Source organism: Sceloporus occidentalis, unplaced genomic scaffold (genome assembly GCF_023333645.1).
Source record: "Sceloporus occidentalis isolate IW3139 unplaced genomic scaffold, rSceOcc1.0.p SCAF_3, whole genome shotgun sequence".
NCBI lineage: Eukaryota > Metazoa > Chordata > Lepidosauria > Squamata > Phrynosomatidae > Sceloporus > Sceloporus occidentalis.
The window spans coordinates 170,281,879-170,307,615 of NW_028316983.1; the positions used below are offsets into that span (position 1 = coordinate 170,281,879).

At 40.6% G+C, this 25,737-nt stretch overlaps 1 protein-coding gene across 3 annotated transcripts in view; it reads right to left on the reverse strand.

The window, feature by feature from the left end:
• Window positions 1-25,737, reverse strand: part of DCDC2 (doublecortin domain containing 2) — a 68,234-nt gene that overhangs the window by 18,394 nt on the left and 24,103 nt on the right. For all 3 annotated transcript variants that reach the window (XM_089516843.1, XM_089516844.1, XM_089516845.1), the window contains 5 exons: window positions 12,918-12,994; window positions 12,700-12,831; window positions 8,885-9,031; window positions 6,041-6,095; window positions 5,280-5,418 (listed from right to left, as the gene is read on the reverse strand). In XM_089516843.1, coding sequence (XP_089372969.1) covers window positions 5,280-5,418; window positions 6,041-6,095; window positions 8,885-9,031; window positions 12,700-12,831; window positions 12,918-12,994 — 550 coding nt within the window. The remainder of the gene's footprint in view (window positions 1-5,279; window positions 5,419-6,040; window positions 6,096-8,884; window positions 9,032-12,699; window positions 12,832-12,917; window positions 12,995-25,737) is intronic.

Below are 25,737 nucleotides of genomic sequence, written 5' to 3' on the forward strand. Positions count from 1 at the left end.
GATAAGAATCAAATATCATTTAAAGATAAATGTTCTCAAGCAATATGAACTAAGTTTATTATTACTGAAGTTTTATAACAACAATATAATAATATGGACTATTTATAGAAAATAACCAATAAAACACTAAAAAGGTCTTTTCTAGACCGTGGTCTTAGCTTTTTAGTAAAAAAAGTATTTTCTACACCATGATCTTAGCTTTTTAGTTTTCTTATTCGAGGACATAGTTTGCTCAAGGACTGTTGTTAAAGTATGCACTGCATATTAATACAGAAAAAGAAACAGCTCTGGCACAACAATTTGTGTATACAAGGGTGTAAGCAAGGCAGGAATATAAATTGTGTTGTGTGAAATATCAACAGCATCTCACATGCCATTTAATATTGACTTGGAGAGAGAAAAAGTATGTTGAAGCTGCTTGGAAAGTGATTGATTGATTGGTTGGTTGATTGATTATCACATCGTTCTCCCAGTGTTGTCTAAGAGGAAGCAATAGGGATGTGTCCAAGTTTTAAGATTATTTATGTGCACATTTATAGATTTCAATGTAAGAATGAAATTTAAGGCATCTTATCAGACCTTGGTTCTCCAAGTACTTTTTCACTTTTGTTGGTCACAAATTCCATCAAAATACATTCACCACCAACTTTACAGCCTTTGATTTGACATTTATTTACCAATTCCTAGCAATTTCAAGTAAAATGCTAAGCAGATGCTCTAGAACAATTATAGATTTAGTAAAATGTCCGCTGAAAGTTAAATGAAAATCTGTACACTTCTGTGGGCCTTCATATAGGATCTGTTTACTACAAAATACATTGACTGAACTAGTGCTCAGATCTCATTGATACTAACAGAAAGCAGCATGTTGTTAATTTGAATTTAAGGATGCATTCATTTGACAACACATTCTTCATCATACATCATATTGATAAACTCATAATAAACCATCGCGTGCTTTAACTGTTTGTGTGTGCTGTAAGCTATGCCATCATCAGCCAAAGGAACAGAGGAGGCAAATTTTTCCCAGACCGACCCCTCATACTAGGGAGTGAAGGGGGCACCTTCTGCATACAAAGAATGTGTTCTGTCCCTGCTTATAGTTGTTGTTATCTTCAAGTCATTTGCAACTTATGGCAACTCTAAAATGAGCATATCACATTGTTTTCTTGGCAAGATTTGTTCAGAGGAGGGATGCCTTGGCCTTCCTCTGTGGCTGAGAGAGTATGACTCATTGAAGTTCACCAAATGAGTTCCCATGGCTGACTAGGGGTTCGAACCCTGGCCTCCAGCGTCACAGTCCAACACACACCATGCTCATTGCTTATATACATGGGAACAAATCTCAACCATTATGGCTCAATGAAGTCAAGTATGGCTTATATTGCCTATTTCCCACCACTCTTGATTTATTCATTCATTACAGAACCATAGAATTGTAGAGCTGGAAGAGGCCACAAGGGCCATCCAGTCCAACCCCCTGCCATGGAGGAACTCCCAATCAAAACATCCCCGACAAATGGCCATCCAGCCTCCATTTAAAGACCTCCAAAGAAGGAGACTCCACCACACTCCAGGGGAGTGTGTTTCACTGTTGAACAGACCTTACTGTCAGGAAGTTCCTCCTAATGTTAAGGTGGAATCTCTTTTCCTGGAGCTTGCATCCATTGTTCTGGGTCCTGTTCTCTGGAGCAGCAGAAAACAAGCTTGCTCCCTCCTCAATATGGCATCCCTTTAAGTATTTAAAGAGAGCTATCATATCACCTCTTAACCATCTCTTCTCCAGGCTAAACATCCCCAGCTCCCTAAGTCATTCCTCATAGGACATGTTTTCCAGACCCTTCACCATTTTGGTCACCCTCCTTTGGACATGCTCCAGTATCTCAACATCCTTTTTGAATTGTGGTGCCCAGAACTGGACACAATATTCCAGGTGGGGCCTAACCAAAGCAGAATAGTGGCACTATTACTTCCCTCGATCTAGACACTATACTTTTATTGATGCATCCTAAAATTGCATTGGCCTTTTTAGCTGCCGCATCACACTGTTGACTCATGTTCAACTTGTTTTCTACTTGGACTCCCAGATCCCTTTCACACGTAGTCTTGTTCAGCTAGGTATCACCCATCCTATATCTGTGCATTTCATTTTTCCACCCTAAGTGAAGTACTTTTGTGATGATCCCTGGGATCCAAGCAGCCAAACAGCCACCCTGTTCTTGGCCCTTAGACCCAGCGGATCCCTTTAATTTCCCCTAGAGTCTCCTGGGTCTCTGTTCCTGCTCCCTGCTGAGCTGAATGATCCCCCTTGAGATCCTCTAGTCAAGCTGCCACCACCCAGTGAATCTACAATGAACTCCCCTTAGCACACACTGGGACTTGCTAAGGACTTAAGTTCCTGCTGGTGCTCTTGGACATCTCAGCAGCATTCAATACCATAGACCATGGTATCCTTCTGGAACGCCTGAGGGAGTTAGGTATTGGGGGCACTGTACTCCAGTGGTTCCATTCCTACCTCTCGGGCAGATTCCAGATGGTGATGCTGGGGGACAGCTGCTCTTCCAAGAGAGAGCTGACATCTGGTGTCCCTCATGCTTTTCAACATTTATATGAAGCCACTGGAAGAGATCATCTGGAGACATGGGGTGTGGTGTCATCAGTACGCTGATGACACCCAAATTTATTTCTCTATGTCCCCGACTATTGCAGTGACTAGGGAAGGCATCTCTTCTCTGGATGCCTGCCTTGGATCAGTAATGGGCTGGATGAGGGAAAACAAACTAAGACTGAATCCAGAGAAAACAGAGGTACTCACGATAGGTAAGCCTATTTTAAGTCATTTTAGGTTATTTAGATACACCATTTTAATGACAATTATTACAAAGCTAAAATGAGTTTCCTTCATACTTTTTTAAGAAGGCTTACACTCCTTCTACCAACATTATACTGTAAATATACATGTTACGTTAGCAAGCTTAGTGGTTGCATTCAAACTTGTGTCTAGCCACAAGATGCTTCAGGACCTGAGAAGACCTCCAGGCTGGTTGTTGTCCCCAAGTTCATGATAAGTTTTTTCCTTTTGAGACCTGGAAGATTCTTGTAATGTCATGGACATTGGAAATAGTTGTGGGATTTATTTGTTGTATTTTAGTATAAGAGTAAGGAGCATGGTGTAGTGGTTTGAGTGTTGGATTAGGACTCTGCAGATCAAAATTCAATTCTTGCTTGGCTATGGAAACCACAGGGCGAACTTGGGCAAGTCACACTCTCTCGGCCACAGGGGAAAGCAATGGCTAACCTCCTCTGAACAAATCTTGTCCAAAAAAACCTCCATGATAGGTTCACCTTAGGGTCACATAAGTCAGAAACAACTTGAAGACACACAACACACAAGGAGCTAATGGGAGGAGTGAGAGAAGTGAATGTTGATTGGTGGAATGTTTTAGGAGATTTGCAAAAGGCTGGTGAATGACAACTGGGAGGTCAGTTGGGGTGAGGAGTTAGTCTGGGGTTTGAGAAGAGTACGGTTAGAAAAGGGTGTGAGTTAGACTAGGCTTGGATTTGAATTGAGTGATCGGTAAGGGTCTGAGTCAGCTTAAGAGGAGTGAGATAGAGTGAATGTCGTGTTTCAAACGTAATAAATAAATAATCTGCTGTGTTACAATTAACGTCAGTAAATAAAGAATTGTTTTTGTTTTATACACTCTTGGTCTCCAGAAATACTATCTATCTGAGAGCTTGGATTCAGGCAAGGAATCCGTGGTGAAAAAAGAGAGGTGGCACCCACTGAGGATAGAAGTTGCATAAATTCTCATATGTATCTTGAGGGTATTTAAATGGTCCCCAAAATTGGTTGCACAGAGGTGCAAATCAGGGAAAGCCCTCACTCTTGGTGACTGTAGTAAACACCATGGAGGTCTTCACAGTTGGTTGGTTAAAGGGTAGAAACCCCATATTTGGACATTGTTGAGGGATTGCCTGAGAGAAATCCTCAAAGTTGGTGGCACTGGTGGCATTGCCCAAATATAATCCCCACAGCTGGTGGGATAAAAGTTGAAAACCTTTGGTGGCCACAGCAGTGGGACCTTCATAATAAGGATGGAAACCTCATATTTGCCACCAGCCTGAAGGGAAGCCCCATGATTTCATTAGCTATTCAGAAGTGTATAAAATACAGGCCTCCAGATGTTGCTGGGCAGCAACCCACAACATTTCTTACCACTGGCAATGGTGGCTAAAACTAATGGAGGTTGCAATCCACCAACATCTGGAGGACTACAATTTGACCCTAACCAACACTGATACTTTTAGCTTTTGTTCCCAACAATTTAGCTTAATTATTTTAGGTGTGTGTGACTATATATGTGTGTTTTAATAAAGCCACTCTTTTAGAGCTAGAACTTCAAAAGTCATCTACTCTAAATAGATGGCCAGGAACATCAGGGCCTGGACCCTCTTCTCTAGTCCTCAGGCAGAGGGATGGTGGTTTCAAGTGAGAGCACTACCTTGGAAATGGTATGTATACATGTTTCCCTCATATATCAGACTTAGGGTTTTTTTTTGGGGGGGGGGGTATTTCGGAGGCATACACTGCAACTGTGACTCATGCTTAATGTAGTCTGCTTAATGACATCACCCGGGATTATCCTTTGTAACATCACCAGGGCTCATTATTCTGTGACATCACAAGGGGGGGGTCACCTCTTGGCCTCATATTTTGGCTCTGGAATCTCAGGGGCTAGGACAGGTCTGCTATGGGCGTGCACCCCATTCATCTGAATAGGACACGCCACCCCTTGCACCCCACGCGCTCCCACACGGCTTGAATACATATGCTCAAAGCTGTGTATAACTTAGGTGCACTGTACATATACACAATGATGTAAGCACAACAGGAAAAAGTATCCTGTAAGTGGAAGGGACAAGGTCCATGTGGACAAGAAGATAATGTAGAAAAAAATGGCAGGGAGAGAAACTCCTGGAAGGCTAAGTGGCTACTAGGGCCAAGAGTGTCGGCCCAGGCTCAAATGGTGTGTCAGCTGCACCTCTTCCTATGAAAGGCAGATGTAGCCATATGCCTTAATTGCCTCTTGAATACTGTAATGCATTCTACATTGGGTGGCCCTTGAAGATTGTTCAAAACCTATAGCTAGTGAAAAATGTGGCAGCCAACTGATATATGCTTTTGAGACAGATCACAACCCCTGAACCAACTGGCTTCTAAGTTTTATGGAGCTTCCCAAAATATCCGCACTGTGCTATGAATTTTGAGTACTTACCATTATCAGGGAGAGTATGAGATTTGATTGTCGCTTTTGATTTTGCAGGTTTCCTAAACTCTTGATTTTGTCCATTCTTGTCCATGCCCTTTGGCAGTAGAGGAGAGGTGACTGTTTCTCCTGTGTCAGTAGATTTTGACTGGCATGATCATTCATCAAAAAAGAAGAAGCACTAATTAATTTGTGAAAATGTCAGGGGAAAGGTTTTGCTTATCCTTATTAAATTTATACATCTATACATAGTTGTTGGGGTTTTTTTGCTGTCAGTGTTCCTCAACTGTGAGAGCCAGTATGGTGTAGTGGTTAGAGCACTGGACTCAAGGACACTGTGAGACCAGCTTTCATTCTCCACTCCGTCATTGAAACCCACTGGATAACTTTGGGCATCACACTCTCTCAGCCACAGAGGAAGGAAAGGGCAAGCCCTCTCTAAACAAATTCTGCCAAGAAAAAAACCATGATGGGTTTGCCTTATGGTTGCCACAAGTCAGAAATGACTTGAAAGCACACAACAACAACAACAACAATCCTAAACTGTAAACTTGATATTATTATACTTTGGTTTTTAAGGCGGAAAGGCAATGCATTCTAGATTTATTTGAGTGTGGCTTTCGATCTGATAGAACTACAAGAAGAACAAGTTGATGTGCTTCACACCTCTTGCCTTAAGAAGAATATTTGTGTGCTCTGTATCCACACCCAAAGTGGCCTCCCATCTGTTGGAACTGAGCTTGTTGATTACCATGTATTGTGATACTTACACTTCCTTTAGACTTTCCAGATCCACCAGCAGGAGGCAAAGAGGATGCTTTTGCACTACAGAAACAAATAATTTTATTTTACGTTCTAAAGAGTCTGAATATGTTCAGGATAATAAATAATTATATTAAAACTGCTCCATTTATTGCTAGCAATCATCACATCTTCTCAAGATGTCTGATGCAAGTGATGATATAGTATATTTTGTCCACTTTTGGCCAAAAGGCAGGGTATAAATGGTGATGATGACAAACCTTTTCTCATACCTGTTCTAAAAAGGGTGTAAATCTAATAAAAATCCAATGAAATTTCATAATTAAATTAATTAAATCTGTATTGAGAAGACTGGAGTCAGACTAAAATAGTGGACTGCGACTTGTGAGATCCAGGTTCTAGTCTCCACTAAGTAAAGAAACTCACTGGGTGGCCTTGGGCTAGGCATTCCATTTGAGAGCAAGGTATTGGAGCATGTGCTAGGTTCCCAGCCCCGGGGTTTCTGGATGCAACAGATTATCTAGATGCATTTCAATCTGGTTTCAGGCCTAGTTATGGGACCGAGATAACTTTGGCTACCTTTATGGATGACCTACACAGGGGACTGGATAGAGGGAGTGCATTCTTGTCAGTTCTGCTGGAGTTCTCAGTGGCCCTTGATTCCATTAACCATGATATCTTTCTGGGCTGCCTGGATTGGATGGGAATTGGAGACATTCTTTTACAGGGGATCCACTCCTTCCTGGAAGGGCAAATCCAGAAAGTGGTTCTGGGGGACTCCTGTTCAACCTTCTGGCAACTGGCCTTAGGGGTTCCTCAGGATTCTGTTTTGTCCCCCTTGCTGTTTAACATATACAAGAAACCACTGAAGAGGTTATCCAGAATTTTGGAATGTGGTGCAAATCAATATGCTGATGACATCCAAATCTATTACTCCTTTCCACTCTAATCCAAGGAGGCTGCCCTGGTCCTAAAACTGTGACTGTCTTCAGTAATGTACTGAAAGAGGGCAAACAAACTGAAACTTAATCCAGGCAAGACAGAGATGCCCCTGGTCAGTTGGAAGGCAAATCAGGAAATAGGGATTCAGCCTACACTTCAGGGTTACACTTCCCCAAAGCCATAGGTATGCAGTTTGAATGCACTCCCAGACTCAGCTTTGAATCTCAAAGCTTAGGTTTCTACAGTGGCCAGGAGTGCTTTTGTACATTTAAAACATGTGTACCAACTGTGCCCTTTCCTTGAGATGTAGGATCTAGTCATGGTGGTACATGCCTTAGTTACATCCCATTTAGACTACTGTAGTGTACTCTACATGGGGCTGCCTTTGAAGTGTGTTCAGAAACCTCAGCTGGTCCAAAGACCTGCAGCCAGACTGTTAACTGGGGCAAGTTACAGAGATCGCAATCTGTTACTGGCTGCCAGTTTGTTTCTTGACACAATGCAAGGTGCTGTTTATGACCTATAAAGCCCTTTTGACTCAGATCCAGGCTATCTGGCAGATTGTATCTCCCTGTATCTTCCTCTGCCCCATCCCGGATTCGCCCCTTTTCACTCGCTGCCCCTCACTCCGGGAACCTTCTTCCCCCACAAGCAAGAGCCATCACTTCTTTAACCAGCTTCAAAACGGAGTTGAAAACCATCCTGTTCAGAGAAGCCTTCCCAGGCATTGCATAATTGTCACTTACTATTTGATGTTCTTTTGGTGCCTGTTTATCGAACCATTTCCTGTATTGCTATGTACTGTATATGTATTATCCTACTTGAGAGTATGTATTTTCCCTGGAAGAAGATTAGCCATCCATTATGAAGCCAAGCCTTCCCTCCAGTCCATCTGCCTTGGTCCAGGCCTCAGAGGTAGAGAGGAACTGCTGGACCTCTTACCCTTTCCCACCACCACTCCCTTCTCCTTCTGTGTCATGTCTTTTTAGATTGTAAGCCCGAGGGCAGGGAACCATCTAATTGAAAAGATTGTATGTACAGCGCTGTGTAAATTTACAGCGCTTCATAAATAAAGGTTAATAACAACAACAACAACAATAATAGTATGGGTCTGTCCAGGCCATGGGATCATCATGAGAGGCCTTATCTCAGTCCCACCACCATTGCAAGCATGGTTGGTGGGGATACAAAAGAGAGCCTTCTAAGTTGCTGCCCCTAAACTCTAGAAGTCCCTTCCCAGAGAGGTCAGAATGGTCCTCTCCTTGTTGTCAACAGACTAAAATCTTTTTATTTTGATAGGCTTTAAAACAGAAAGCATAAAAGAACAGGGTAGGGTGTGCTACATTGTTTTAAACTGATCTGTTTTAAATAGCTTTTTATCTTTTTCAAATTGCATTTTATTCTTTTAATATGATACTGTGTTTTAATACTGTGAATAATTTCATTCTATCTTAATGTTCATTTTTTGTGTTTTTTTTTAATTTGTGTTGCTCTTTTAAATTGCAAGCCATGTTGAGTTTTAGGCAAGATTTTAGGCAAGATATAAATTATCATCATCATCACCATCATCAAGTAGCCTTACTTCACAGATTTGTTGCAAGAATAAAGTATGGATGGGGAGAGCCGTGTATGTCAACTTGTGTTCACTGGAGCAAAGGGAAGATAATTTAACCAATAAATTAGTAGTTTTAAAATTCCAAAATGTAAAATCAGTAAGAAACAGGTACATGCTCACATGGAAAAACACAGAAAATAGACCCTTGCACTGTGTGATCTAGTCCTTCATATACTTTTTGTAAAACCTTTACAATATCAGCTATTTGATTTATAGTGCTGTGCTATCAGAAATGTTGTTCATAAACACAATCATAAATCATAACTATGGCTAGTGCAAAAACACATTAACTTACCCATAAGGTCTCCTCATTGTGGACTTGCTGAACATTAATTCACTGTAGGGCAACTTCTTAAATTTATCTCTACCAACTGCAACATAAAACTGTCCATTTTGCAAATCCAACCCACTCTCAACAAGTTTTCCATCTAAAGTGTAGAGCCTGTGAAGGATATACAACAGTTCCATGATGAGGGTTTTTTTTTACAAATTGTGTTCTCTAACAGTTCATACACAATACCTAGCCAAAATTCCCTAAAGGCACCAGATCCCTTCTAATCTTGGAAGCTAAGCAGGGTTGGCCCTGGTTAGTAAAAGGATATAATTTGAAGAGAAACTAGAGTTTCTCCACTTTAATGCTAGCTCTAGTGATAAGTGCAGACATGCCTAAATATCCTAAAGGCACCAGATCCCATCTGATCTTGGAAGCTAAGCAGGGTTAGTACTTGAATGGGGGATCACCAACAAATACCAGGTACTGTAGGCTATATTTTAGAGGAAGAAACTGGGAAAACTACCTCTGACTATTCCTTGCCTAAGAAAACTCTACGAAATCCATGAAGTCACCATAAATCAACACATGACTTGATGGCACACAAATAAACAATACCCCTGCCCTCCAAAGAATAAACTCGTTATCAGTTTAGATTAGTGGATGAGCCTTGACATACACTTTATCACCTCAAGAGAGAAATGAATTAACGGGTACATGTTTTTTCCTTCATAGAAACAAAGTTAACTGAACAAGAAGACATTACTGTCAGAACCAATAGCAGAACATTCAGTAATCTGGAATAACTCCTATTCAATCATTCGTTTTGGTATGTACAAGAAGAGTTTCCTGTAAATTTGGCCTGAGGTTGGTACAGACAACCATGCTAATGCATTCACGTAAACTCTGCAAATTGCATTTTTCAAGGAATTTTCATATAAAATATATCAGTATTTCTTAAAGTGTTGAGAGCTCTTCTTCTTTTATGCAAACCATGACAGTATTGTGGATTTACTATAAAATTTTGAAATGGATGCTCAGTCACATTGTTGCCTTAAGCCCGCTTACATAAAATTAGGGGGAACATACGATTGCTAACATTATATAATGCATATATGTGTGTTTTTGCTGATCTATACTTCGTTGTTGTTAGCTGTCCTTGAGTTGACTCCAACCCATGGTGACTCCGTGGATGAGACACTTCCAAGACTCCTTGTCCTCCACTGCTCTGCTCAGCCCTACAAACCGATGCCTGTGACCCCACCCCCTTATTGAATCCATCCATCTGGCATGCAGCATTCCATTTCTTCTTCTATCTTCTTTCTTTCCTGACAGTATAGTTTTCCCTAGTGATCCATGCCTTCTCATTATGTGGCCAAAGTACGACAGCCTCAATTTGAGCACCCTGACCTCCAAGGAAAGTTCTGATTTGATCTGTTGAAGGGCCCATCTGTTTGGCTTTTTGGTTGTCCATGGTACCCTAAGCACTCTTCTACAGCATCACATCCCAAATGTGTTGATTTTCTTTCTGTCTGCTTCTTTTACTGTCCAGGTCTCACATCCATACATGACAATGGGGAAAACAATGGCCTGGATGATTCTGACTTTGGCACTTAATTGTATGTCTTTGCTCTTCAGGATCTTTCCTAATCCCTAGCTGCCCTACCCATTCCTAGTCTTATACCTACTCCTCCCAAAACTCTGATTATTCAGGGTTTTTATTTTAGAAGCTCTTATTTTTTGTGTGTGCTATTTGAACAAACCACCCTAAATAAATAAATAAACACACACACACTAATATTTTGATTTCACTTCAGTAGAGAGTAAGGAAAAAGAAGATTTACTAACATATTTTTATACCAAAGTAGATCATTTCCAGCCCACCAATATCTTAAGAAACTCTTTTCCACCTGCACCTCTAAACAAGAGCCACTAGATGGGATGTAAGGCCAGTTTATTTCTTCTACTCCTCAAAATTTCTGATTGGAAATCTGTGTAACTCAAAGATTCAGAATCTTCAAAAAAAAAATCCCTCTAGTGCATGTTGCCATGCTACATTTTGAGGATATGTGCAGAGACTGCAATAATTGTTGCCAACCAAAAGGTTGCCAACCAAACTCAGTATTTGCCAGGTTTAGACAAAATGCATCCTAAATTGGTTAAAAGACCTATGAAGGAATTGAGCTATCCTAATTCCAGTAGTCTGGCTAAACTATTGTTATATCATACGGGGACCACAAAGCACCTACTGCAGTAAAAGCTGTGAACCTCAGCCTGAATTGGGCTCTCTTGGGGTCTGAATTTGGCATTCTTGATTTCCACAGACAAGATCATTTAGTGGTTTTTCTATTTTTAATGGGCTTTTAGAGGCTAAAGGTTTGAATTGCCTTTCCAAAGGCTTAGTTACTGGTAGTAAGAGTTTTAACCTAAAATATAACTGGCATTTTTGATCTCGCATTTTTGACTTCACCAGCAGAACAGGGTCTCAGAGAACTTCTCTGAAATTAAATCCAGCCCTTAGGTTGAAAGAATATTTGGACAATAACTTGCAGAATCTCCCAGCCTGCATAACTGCTGGAGATTGCAGGGTTATTGCCCTAACTAATCTTTTCAAGCTCTGCTCACTCTTCATTTTCTTCTGTCTATCCAACAAATTAAACAAGTGGGTTTGACTCCTGACTTCCAACAGTAATACATATTGATTGTTTGGGGGTACTGTGGATCATTCTGACCACCCATTTGGATAATTTCTGTTCCGTTTTGAGTTATTTTGATAGCAACTGGTGATTGCTTGTATATACCAGAAATGGCATGTGCAAATCTGCATTCTTACTGATGTGTGGAACCGACTGAATAGTCTTGGCTGTGTTAAACTCATAATGTTGCATTCATTGATTTAATGAAGAGTTTTATCCTTATCAGGATCAGCAGTCTTTATGGGAACCTTGACTAATCGTAGTCCAGTTATCATAAACCACAGTAGCTAATTTGTTAATTATTAAAGAATGATAAATTTCACTAACCTATTCTCTCAACCTTTAAAAAAACTCAAGAAAAACTGGATTTATTGGAAAGCAAGAAAGGTTTTTTAAAAAATAAAAATAGCACACAAAGCAATCTGCTGTTCAAATGTCTCCCATTCTATATTAACAAACAATGTGTAATCACATTAAAATGTTAGGGATTTTCCAAACAAATGCAGGGACATTTTTTACCTGTGTGAAGCTTTGAAACCATATCACTCTTCTTTAGAATACAGACTTTCTCCTCATCATCCAGATATTACTGGAAGGAATTTCATCTGGTCCTGTGCTCAAATACCAGCAACATCAAAAACGGGACTTGGAGGCCTACTTATTTCACAATACTGTGCCTGTCAACCCTTACTTATACATTTTCTAGAGCACTAGCTGCTGCTTGGCATTCAGAAAATATTTTTAAAACAATATACAGGAAAGATAAGGATTATGCTGTCTGAACCACATGCAAAGATGAAAAACAAGTACCACTTGTGATGTTAAATTGTGAACACTTGAAGAAAGTAAATGTGCTTAACGTCATCTTCAACCAACTAGTGAAATGGGCAAAGGGTCAATATACATTAATCAAAGATCAGCGGTAACAAGGATTAATTTCAGATTAGTCTCTGATGAGGGGGCAAATCTCACAAAAAGAGTGAGGATTAATTAGGGATTTTGGGTGGCCAGATGACAATCTTCCTTGGGCCATAATAAACCTGTGGTCATGTACATCATAGATACTGACTTCACTTAGCTCCACTTCAGTGTCAGTGAACTCAAGTTATAATTCTGTGTCTACACCACACAGCTTTCTCTTACCTATATACAGCTCCAGTCCTGAGTGTGACTTTTTCTGTAACCATTTCAAGGACACGATCCCACTGATTTAGTGCTTTTCTTGGGATGAAGAGACGTACTGCTGGACTTATGAGGTCACCATTAGCAATCAGGCTTAAAAAAAGATGACGGGAAATTACAAACAGTTTGACGTTTTGCATAAGAATGCCAATCAAACTGCCTTATCAGGTTATACTCACAAAACAGTGCATGGCTCCTGAAGCGGCTTTCGAAACCGTGCAGATACATTTATTCTACTGTGGGTAACTGGCTTCACCTAAAAGACCCCAGAGATCAAATAATTTATTAAGCATCAATGTGTATAATTTTCTGTTATCTTCTCCAATACCAATTTTTCGAATAGTACCTTAAGAGAGTTCATATTGCCATCAACCAATCATATAGCACACAGTTCCACAATGGGAGTTGTCTTTTATATCTGCTTTTGTTGAATTTGTGTTTTCTCTTTCTCATCAAGCCCTTTATTTTTCCTCTGTGCTGTGTCTGTGTATTTCTAGCTATGGCTGACCTGAACTTCAAAAGTTAATTAGTGCCTTTGCTAAGATGCTAGTGGCTGTAGCAGGGTCATGGGAGCTCTGGTCAAATCTGCTGTTTTGTTAGCTGTTTCTCATAGTTCATGCCTAGTGGCTTGGAAAGAAACCTATCTCTCATTTGATATTACAGCTAAAAGCTATATTTATTTTAAGAGCTCTTCAGATCCAAAATTGTCAAAATAATTTGCAAATGAGATGTAGGCTTGGTTTTCACTAAATGTATCTTCTTGACTGATCAAGCAAAATATGAAAGACCCTATGTGCTCCATTCTTGTGCCATCCCTTCCCTCCTCTGAATTTTTACATCTTGGTGATGTAAGATTTCATGGGGTAATTTATCATAGTTTCCCAATACACTCAGTGTTACCAGAGTCTGAACAAACTACCATCTGAGACCAGTATCAACCTTCATTTATTCTGAATCCAGGAGCCAAAATTTTCCACTTTGGACATAACGGGAATTCATGGTTCATTGATCCAATAAGTTTTCAGTCATAACAATCAAAACAAGGGAATGGGGATATTTGCACAAGTATAGTGTGTGCAGGTACAATAATACATTAGAATGGGGATTCCTAAAACTTTGAGGAGGAGATTGGAAATGAACAGTCATTATCCACATATATACATGTATAGGTGTATATACAAAGAAGATTTTCTCATTACATCTCATCTGTTAGATAGCCTGAACTCTGGCTGGCTTGATTAGCAGCTTGTTGACAAGTTCATAAACATGTCTTGTTTCAATAAATACCAGCTTAAATTAACCACACTTTGTCCTTTTTGATGTGACATTAAGCCACAGTTAGTCAAAGAAGAAGAAGTCTTCTCCTTCAGCAATGCCAGGGATGAAATAGTGAGCTTGAAGATCATTAATATACTGCTAAACTATAATTTAACATGAGGTGAGAACCATACATTCTCCAGTTGTGAATTGCAACTCACAGGACTCACCACTATTATTATGGTGGTTGGGGATGCTGGGAGTTTCAGTTCAACAATATCCATAGGCCCACATGTGATTCCCATCCCTGGCCTAAAGAATCTGAACTGAGCATCAGTAGGGGGTGAGGGGAGAGAGTTTAAGTGTATTATTATTGCAAATTATTATTGCAAATGTAAAGTAGCTGTGTGGATTTTTTTCTTAATATATAATATGAATTGTATGATTCCTCTAACTTTTTTCTCTATCACGCTTCAGTAATTTTTATTCTTTTAACAATAAGCTTATGGGTGTATTTTAAAACTCGGATCAGTTAATATCACTTGTGCTGTTTCCCATCATGGTGTAGTGGTTTGAGTGTTGGACTACCACTCTGAACACCAGGGTTTGAAACACACACACACCAAGTCATAGAAATCCATTGGGTTTCCTCCAGTGTGAAGTCATATTATTTCAGCCTCAGAGAAAGGCAAAGACAAATCCCCTTTGAGCAAGCCTTGCCAAGAAAACCCTGTGATAAATTTGCCTTAGGGTCATCATACATTGGAAACGACTTGAAGGCACACACCAACTGTTTCCCAAATACATATGAAACTACAAAAAAAAGTTTACTTAGAGGAGATTCTCAAAAGTATGATCCTTTGACACCAAGCAAAATTAGAAGCTGGTGGGGCATGAAAACATATCTCAGTACATAACTAATACATGTGATGAGTCACCAGGGTTACCAGCCTAGTCAGTAAAGGTTTCCTGGATTGTGGACTAACCTTGACAATAGCCACATAGATACATACCCAAGCTACTCTTACTCTAGGCATGCCTTCTGGCTCTCAATAAGGAGTCTGGCTCCTGGCTTCTATTTGATGTCTCCTGTGGCTCAGCAATGATAAACAGGTGTCATTCTTATTTCTGAACTTTTAAGAAATATAGAGAGGCATAGCATGTGGTGGTGAGATTTTGTTAAACATAGCTGAATGTTTTTCCTCATAGTCACAAATCCATCTGAATAGGTGAGTATGTATAGTTCTTTGAGCAATATTGGAATTGCATAGTTGATTGCAGAAGATGAACCATGACTGAGGCCTATTGTGCATTTGAGATCACAGCTTTTTCAATATGCTATATTACACATGACTCCAAACAAAGACTGCCTTCTACCCTGGAAAACTAAAGTAATACTTGCCAACATTAAAGAATAAGACAATGTGGAGGTTCCCAGGAGTATGCAATTAATTAGTTTCTACAAGCTGATGAAACCTATCAACTTATTTTAACAGGACATCACACTATAGAGCACAAAATCACACTCCAACAAATTAGACATCCAGATAATAATTGGGAAGGAGGTTGTCAGCTACTATCTGAATAACTGTGAATCTTCCAGATGGAAATGTTGCAGCTTCTGCTTTTTAAAAGAGGTTCTAGTCAAAGAGCCATTAGTATTTCATGGTGTTTTGCTCCAATGAGAAAACAACACAATGAAATAAAACAATCTACTGTGAGTGTGTGGTGTGACCAATGCATTTCTTTTGAAAATAATTACTGTGATTCCACTGTATAATAAAGTGGAAATGTTTCATTCTCCATGTGTGCATGTTCACATATGCATGCACACACACAAAAATAAATAAATAAATAAACTACCATATTTTCTAGCGTATAAGACAACTGGGTGTATGACGACCGCCAACTTTTCCAGTTAAAATATAGAGTTTGAGATATACTCGCCATATAAGACTACCCCTCTTCCAATGCACACCAAATAAAAATTAAAAAACATCATATTTGATTTCAATATGGTAATTTTAATTCAAAGGCTTATGAGATGTAGATATTTAGCAGGAAAACCTATTGTATACAAAGCCTGCTTGGATTGGTCAGCTCTCCCTGCCTGCCCAGCCCTCCCTGTCTCCAAGACAATCAGAGCAGTATTGCAAACACGGCTCTTTTTTCCATACCCCGGGCATCCTGGATGCCTACAGCTTTCTCCACCCTTCAGTTACATATGTGGCAACTGCAGATTCTCCGGCTCAGAAGGTTCAGCACCTGCCCTATAAGACGACACCCAGCGTATAAGACGACCCCCGACTTTTGAGAAGATTTTCCTGGGTTTAAAAGTAATCTTATGCGCCAGAAAATACAGTACTCAAACACAACTGAACATTTACCTAATAAAACAGCACATTAAAATCTTCTAAAATTTATGACACATCACAAAAAAAATGTTCAAAATGCTAAACACAACATATCCAGCACTAATTGTATTGCATGACTCCACACCCACAATTCAGCTTTGTTTGTTTTTTAAATGCGTAAAATTAAAGCTGTAACTCATAGAAAATGAAATGGTTTACCTAATATGAAGAGTATTCTAATGTCTACAGTATTGATTGGTATTGGTTTTAAAAAAAAGTCACCTGCAATTCCTAACTTTAATGTTTTGGTAAAAAGTAACCTTCTAGTCCTCAAGATAGAAAAGGTAATTTGGAAATTATGTGGGGAGAGCTCAGAGATTGTAGGTGGGTTTGTAAGGCAATGTTTCTCAGATATATCAGATACTAAAGGCACAATGTGACAAAGAGTTCCCTCTTGCAGAACAAAAGGTTTACTTCCTTGATATGATCTGGCATGCAATTCTCAAACTGTATGCCAGAGCATATTAGAGAAAAGAGAGATAGTGGGGTTATTGTGTCCCTTGGATACATTGAACCACAATATCCATCCAATCCTCTGTGACTCTCAGGCGGTATCCACATGGAGGAAATGAAATGTTCCCATCCTGTTCCTGCACTGACTTGTTTAGATTATGCACAGAACAAAACATGGGTCCAATTTGTACTCCAGGGTGATTCTCTGGAGTAAAAAGAGTCCCTGTGAGTTGAATCAGGCTGGAAACCCCAGAGACTACCAACTGAGTACCAGTGTAGGGGACAGGGAAGGAGCGTCAATTGATGGATGGAAGAAATCAGGAGGTTCCCTGGGCCGAGTGAACCATGGACATCTTGCTACCTGGACAGTACTGTCACTTTCAAGTTCATGCTGTTCCTCCAGCACATACTGCATTTTAGTGGTAGTGAGGCCAGAAGGGAGCGCGAGGACAGTGCTGCTGGTATAAGCCCATTATGGCTGCCAGTTGTGCTCATCCTCTCCATGGATCTGGAAGTCCCAATGGTAAGCCAAGTTTTCCCACCAGTGTGGAAACAGCCTCAGAGTAGGGAGGCCCCAAGGCTCAGCTGTTTATATAAAGTATATAAATGGACAATAAAGTTACACCAGGATCCCCTGAGAGAATCCCTGGAGGATCCTCCTTGCCAGCAAAACACAGTCCCATCCCTGAGCTCTGACTCAGCAAAGCAAAACAAGGAGACACGAGATACTGGGAAATGATAGTGGGCCCAGGTTACCTCTGCAGCTGCAATAAGGATGCCTGCCTGTTCTTTTAGACAAAATATGTGTGAGTGGCATCATACAAGTATCCTTCTGGCAAGAGAAAATGAAAACGGTAATTTGACATCCCTAATGTGGCTGCCTCCTACACACACAGCCTCAAAATCTAAACCTTGGGGCTTGTGAGAACATAAGGGAAGGGAAGATTTGGAAATAAACTAGAGAAGGATACATCTGCCAATGTGATGGGATTCTGCCCTATGTATTTTTGGAGGATGTAAAACAAATGAATCCTCATCATCATTCCATCTCCTCACATCAGGGTCCGCTTGAGCTAGTTTCCATGCTCACTTGCTGCCATGTATATGCTGTTCTACACTCAAGCTTTTAGGTCAGTTTACATTATCTCTCTCAACCTCTCTCTACTGCTTTGCTCCTCCCTGAAAAGCAGAAAAGTGTACACTTTACCAGAACCCAACTGAGATTAGTAAAAGGAAAAAAAAATTGAAGATCAGATGTATTGCATATACCCAACTGTAAATCAACCTCATGTATAAATCGAAGGTAGCTTTTGGAGCCACAATTATGGATTTTGATACGACCCAGTTATAAGCCATGGATACAATTTAGGGGCATGTAATAAAAGATCTAAAGGATGAAGCAAAAGAAAACAATGCCAAACAATTTACCAAATTCCAGCAGGCATAACTGTTTGTACTTACAATAAAGGCTGGATGAATGAGAGAGTAGAGGGGGTTCATTGCTTCCAAGGCTGCATCCACACTGCAAAAATAATCCCATTTGGTACCACTTTAACTGCCATGGTTCAATGCTATGGAATCTTGGGAACTACAGTTTGTTGTGGCACCAGAGCTCTCTGACACAGAAGGCTAAATGTCTCATAAAACTACAGTTCCCAGAATTCCATAATATTGCACCATGGCAGTTAAAGTGGTGTCAAACCTTTTATTTCTGCAGTGTGGCTGCAGCCCAAAACAGATTACACTCTTGCCCTTCACCGGGGGATGGTTCCTTTTTAAAATTAAGAGTTAAGTATTTACACTGACCTGTGGATAAGTTGACTCTGTTTTGGGGGGTCAATTTTTTGACTCAAATTTCTAGTCTTATACATGAGTACATACAGTAGATCACAACTGAGGATATTTACAAAGCATATTTACAGAAAGATCAAGTGTGGTGTAGTGGTTTGAGTGAAAGACTAGGACCCTGGAGACCAGAGTTCAAATTCCCAATAGGCCATGGAAACCTGCTGGGTGACCTTGTGCAAGTCACACACTCTCAGCCTTAGAAAACACTGTGATAGGGTCACCTTAGGTTTGCAATAAATCAGAAACAACTTGAAGGCACAACAATTTTCCTCATAACTATCTAAGTATAGTCTCCATCTTATGAGTTTTGTGGGAGTCAAACAGAAGCAACTCATGCCACATTCTAAACTACAGGACTTCCTGATCCAACCTCTCTGGAATGGAGAGTATGAGGCTGTGCTCCTTTTTGCGCCCTCAAAAGGGCACAGTAGCCACGGCGCTGCAGCTTTAAGGCACTTCTTTGGTGCTGAGTTGTGTAAGCGCAACACCAGAGGAGCACCATGATGTTGTGCACCGTGTGGAGTGGCACGGGGCATCACGCCACCATGGGGGCAGAGTTGGGGCATGTGTCATATGGATGCCACACCTCGATTCTGCCACCTTAATGGCCTGTCTGCACAGACCCCAACTTTGTGTGATTAAAAGAAGAGTGTGAACCTGGCAGATTTTTTCCCTCTGTTTGACATGATCTATCATATTAAGAACTACATGACCCAGAGTTCCTTGTGGCACACTAGGGGGTGTGGGCTGTGTGGCCCACACCAGGCAACACCCTAAGGCGGTGACACCACTGCTCCTCAGACATCTGTATTTTGGCAAAAATGGTCTGTGGTATTTGCCTGTCTCTCTTTAAAATGTCGAAGAGATGAGGTGAGTGGGATGAGGTTCCATGGGAGATGAAGAGGCCCCAGTTTTTTTTAGAAAACATTAACATTTCAATTTTTAATTTTTGATTTTTTTTAAAAAAATTAAAAATTCTTTAAAAACATCACATTTTACTAAATTTTCACTTTAATCACATGAAATTATGTATATATAAACACATTTATTCCCTGTGTGAGATATCATCATTTAAAGGTATAAATTTAATGTTGCTAGTGTTTATGTCACAGCTATTACCATTATATTCAGTGATATATGGGAATTATAATTCATAAATAAATTAGTGCAAAAATCATTACTAAGGATTCTGTATGGTGTGAAATGGGAGAAGGTCAATGGGGGGATGACACCATGAGTTACCGCACGAGATGACACCAACCCTAGTGACACTACTGTTGTGGCATAGACAGGACAGAGGTACACTTTGTGGGGAGGGAAAAGCAAAGCACCATATTGCAATGGGTGCAAGTGTTGCTTCTTCTTTCAGTAGTATTTGCAGGTCCCTGGGTAAGTGTCTATTTCACTAATCACTTTGAATAATATCATCTATGCATTAGAAGACTGACTCAGACCAACCAGCATCATTTGTTTTACATTGCATTCATTCCGTAAAGCTATGATACTAAAGCTTAGGGAAGTGGGGAAAGTTTCTAAATGTTGAGTGCACTGCTATTCCAGATTTTTAAAAATAATTTTTCATGTGAAATGTTGCACCTGAAAAAAATTCCCACTGCTGATCCACTTTTCGAAAAAGTGTGAATTATGAAATGAGATTTTCAAGAAGCAACACAACTAATTTTCAGTGAAGTGTACAGAGCCCTACAGGCCTTTTTTTGCATGCTGACAGTGGTTGTTGCAAAAGCTGAAAGGGATTTCAACAAGCTAGCACTTATCAAAAACTGCTGACATTCTACATTGGGACAAGAACAAGCCAACTAGCCATCTGGTCTACTGACTGTGAACCTGTCCTGACTTTACAATGGAAAAATCCAGAAAAATAAAGATTTAAAATTACTTGCCCCAGTGTTTGCAACTATGTTGAGCCATTATAGTAATAAACAAAACAAGACCCCTTTATTAATGACCTAGCAGCTACAAAACAAGCAAAGTTATAAGGCTATCAGGCAGAGTGTCACTAACAAAAGTAGCAAAGCAGTTGTTTCTCAGAAATGTAAAAAAATTAAAACCAATTTTTTCTCATAGTTTATAAGACTATATGTGTGGGGTGAATTACAGTGTTGCCAGTGTGAGAAAGTTTTACATCAGGGGTTAGCAAAGTGCAACTTCCCAGATCTAGAAGTGCAGCCCCACCAAGCCTTGGGATCCCTCCCCCCCCCCCCCCCGCAAAAGCTGAGAGACCCTCACTACTTGAAATAGCCAGCATCTTGGGACAAATAATCCTCTGCTTGCTGTGGCTGCTAAGACTCTCCAACACCTTCCCATCTCCTCCTTCAAACCCCTCCCTGTAGTTCCTGACTAAGTGCTCAATTGACAGCTTTAAAAAAAAGAGTTCCAGAAAGGCAATGGGAACGGGGAACAAAAAAACCCACGTCAAAATACAATGGAGAAATATTAATGGGAACAAGAACATGGGGTCAAGAAAAACCGAGTCCATTTGCTCCCTTTTGTTGAATGATGGACCTGATTCAAATACAACTTGGAAACTTGATCCGATCCAGACTCGCAGCAATATATGTCGCTTTATATGCTCAGTGGGAATGGGGCCCTACTCATTCTTCTATCCTTCTCTTGTTTGAATCCCTGCATTAAATCCCCTTCTTCAGCCCCTTCAATAGATCTCTGCCTTAAATCCTTTTTGTTCAATTCCCTTCAACAGAAATCATGTTGGTTACTTCCAAACACTGCTATCCATCTCCTCTTGCTTTAAATCCCCTTTACTCAATATCCTTCAAGGAAAATCTGCCAGTCCCTACAAATGCTCCTACCTTTCCTTCCTAAAAAGATAATAGTCAGATAAACTGAGATAGTCCCATCACAGTTGATCACTCCTGTTTTACAGGTTTATATTGCCTCTGCCCCCATGATGGGCTGAGCCTATAACTTACCTTCTGGGGACTTGTCTAAGGTGTTTTACAGCACTGCTCTTTGCTCCGCGAGGGAGTTGCAGCATACAAACCGCACGACTCCCTCGCGGAGCAAAAAAGAAGCTCCAAAATGGAGCTTCTTCCTGCGGCGCCGTTATGACGTCGCGAGGTGCCCATGGCGCACCCGCAACGTCATAACCACCGCGACCCGTCTGGACGCTATGCATCCAAGACGTAAACATGGCGGCGGCCGTGTGGAACAGCCACTGCCATTTGTCATGGACTGAGTCCATGATAGGGAAAGGGGCGTCTAGAAGAGACGCCCCTTTTTAAAAATGGGACATCCTGAGGACGTCCGAAATGGCGGTCTATAACCCACCCATATTATCCATACACCACAAAGTCCCCCAGGAAATTTACACAATGCAGCCCCAAAACCCAAATTGAGTCTGGACCTTTTACAAAATGCCTGAACCTGATTTGAGATTTCCACTCCTTCTCTCCCATTAAAGCAGTGCTTCTCAATTATTTTCTGTCATGCCCCCCCTCCCCCAGGAAGAAGAAAACATTTCGCGCCCCCCGCGCGACTGTAAATAGTATCATTTGTCTATAAAATTGTTATAAGTACACCTCTGCATAACAGAGCCTCGCGCCCCCCTTTACGGAGCCTCGCGCCCCCCCTGGGGGGGCCCGCCCCACTATTTGAGAAGTACTGCATTAAAGAGACTTGCCTTTTGTTGCTTGTTTTCCAGAAAACCCAGACCAAAACGCTGCAATGATGGATGACTGAAGCATCCCTGCCAAGTCGTTCTGTGAATATGAGTTGCTCTAAAGTCTGAGTGTCCCATTCTGGGCTCAGAGCAATTTGTGTCCGCAGCTGTGGTGGTGGTAAGGTCACAGGGATTGCGTGGGAAAGCAGCCGACTGTCATTGCCACAGTTTGCTACAACAGGTAAGGGAGAGATTTGGGTTCAAAATACTCTGGCCCCTGGAGTATTCTGACGAAGATAGATGAGCCCAGAACACCTGAGGAATCCATTGTTCTCAAAGAGCCCTGTGACCTCACAGGAATGGAGACAATTGGATTGTTGAGATGCAAATTGACTTTAAATTTCCTGGACTTTGAAAATATCCCTATTGCCCCATGACCAAAAGGAGGAGGAGCCTGCTTGCCTGCAAAAGGTATCTCTCCATCATAACATCTTTACTAAGGACTGAAACAACATGAGGGCATCTGACTAACATCTCCATTTTTTTCTCCTGTCTGGTTTGTAACATGTGCACACACACCATTGTCTATTCCAGCACACGGCTTCAGCATAAGCTGAAAGCCGTGTATGGCAGGCCCACATATTGTGCATTTTGGTTGGGTAATAAAGGTATCACTGATGGATTTTTGTTTGGATCCCTTTAAATAGTTAAACATGTCTATCATGTCACTGCTTAACATCCTCTTTCACAGACTGAACATATCTTCCATTTTGAATTCTGATCCTGTACATACACATATACATACTGCATTTTCTTGAGATTGAGAGATCAATGCTCCAGTGCCCTGGTAAACACAAAGGGCTCTCTTATGACAAGGCTTCTCTGGGTTTGGTCATTACAAGCATTCTGCTTGCCTGTGTTCTTCTGCTAGACTGTTGGTTCATTATCAGATTATTTAGAGCCAAATAAGCCAATTAAGGGTCACCCTACACAGTTCCTTTAGTTATATTACTATTTCTGCCCACATTTCTGCTCCTTGAGAGAAAGAGGGATAAAAATACAGGCTTCTATGTCTCTTCCCTGGGTGGCAATGCACAGTGGTTTCTGTGGGTGGAGGGACTCCAAGCAGATGGATAGCATGAAAGCATTAAACAGCCCTCTCCTCAAGATTCCAGCTTTTTATGGGTACTTTTACAAAACTATCAGGAAAAAAGCTCCAATTACGCACACTGTAGTGAATTCTTCTGAGTTCATCAACACATTCAATAGACACTTAGCTGTAGTTTTTCCATACTGACACTATCCTAGAATGCTCAGCGATCTGTAAAACAGAGTAAGTTAACTAGCCAAAACAAAACATAGTTTAAAAAAAGTTTTGAAAAATTCAGTCTCTCAAGATTTTAGTTCTTCTTGGTAACATTTCACCTTTACCTCTGCAGTATGAAACTGGCACTGAACTGAAAGCTCTTAAGCACATATGTTATTCATACATTTTGTATACCAAATTACACATCACCATGTCTGGAATATGATCCCCTCTGGAGCCACAAAGTGACATATTAACCAAAGTGGAATCTTGGGGAAACAACTGTAAATATGCTAAGGGCTTCACCTCACCATAGCCTTTATTCTTCTATTTTACTCATCTGATCCTTCATGGGAGTAAATAAGCATTCTTCAAATGGCATTAACGAATGAGTCACAACTTAATCTTGACTTAGTGGATACTCAAGGCTAGATTTCCATGCCAGACAGTTGGATTACCAGTTTTACTCTACAGAACCATAAACATTTTATCACAGGTCATACACACACGCATATATATATATATATATATATATATATTGGCCAAACCATTTTAATCTGCATATACACTCGTTCCTCCACATTTGCGACTTTGACTTTTATGGATTTGGTTATTCACAGATTTTATTAATATGTTCTCCCTAGGAATATCTAGGTCCTCCAGAGCAACTCTATGGTCAACTTTAACCAAATATCACACTGAAGACCTAGCGATTTCTAGAGAGTCCACTAGGCGTTTGTAGCTCCTCCAGAGCAATTCTGTGGTCAATGTCTGGCAAATGTTGGCTACAGAGTTGCACTGGAGGACCTAGAGATTCCTAGAGAGGTGTTCTCTTGGGTAAAAACATAGTGTTTTAGTTATTTGTAGTTTTTCCACATTCACAGGGGTCCTGTGCCCCTAACCCCAGTGAATGTGGAGGGATGAGTGTATTAAGTGATATCAGAATCAGGTTCTTATCCTTATCCATTTCTCAACAACTTTTGGAGTGGATTCACTTAGTGCTTACAACTCCTAGCCATTGTGGCCATCACCATACCAGCTAGGGGTTCTGGGCCTGTAATACAAAAGCTCTGGTTCCAAAGATCTACAAAGCAGGAGGCACAAAGTAATTACTATGCAAGAAATGTGGGGTTCCCAGCCCATCACACTTAGAAAGGCAATTGCATGTGATAATAAGCAAGAGGAACAAAGTGTTTCATCTGTGCAATTGTCCCTTGCAAAGGTAGAGTTTTGGAAATAAAAACTGAGCCAGCATGGGAGAAAATCTTGAGGGGGTTTTGGGATTTGCCAGCATTAGAAGGTAGGCACAGGAGGAACTATGTGCACTTCCCCAGTAACATAATAAACAAGGGATCAATGGTGCATACACACTGTAGAAATAATGCAGTTTGACACCACTTTAAGTGCTGTACCTCCATCTTATGGAATCCAGCTTTTTAGTTTATACAAGCCTTGTCTTTAGCCTTGTCTGCCAAAGAATGCTGGTGCCTCAGAAAATTGTAAATCTCAGGATTTTGTAGGACAGAACCATGACAAAGCAGTGTCAAACAGCATTATTTCTACTGTGTAGATGCCGCACAAAACTGGTTATTAGCACAGATAAAACCTTATTGATTTTCTGGGTTGTGGTGCTGTCAGATGTGATCTCCACAATCATCCATTGGGAGGAGAGTAAGTATCGTAAACTGAATGCTTGAACCAGTTCACCCTTCCATGCATTAACCCAAACAAATGCAGAGGATAGAAAAATTACTTAGGAACTATAAAGTTACTTTTTTCAACTATCTCATCCAGAACTCCTCAACTAGTATGGCCACTGCCTGGGGATTCTGGGAGCTGCCACCCAAAATGTATATTCTTCTAAGTTCTAAACTGGTGATTGATATGTGTGGAATGATGTACTCAGTGCCAGGGGCTGGGTGGAAGTTATTTTGCACCATGCATCCCCTTTGTATGTGCATGCGGAACAGCTCATTGCAAGTAGACTTCTGTTGTTTATTTTATTGTCAACATACTAATTTGCAAACAAGTTTGATTGAAAATTTGTTTCTGCTTTGAGCAATATATAAGGGGAAAGTGAAGAC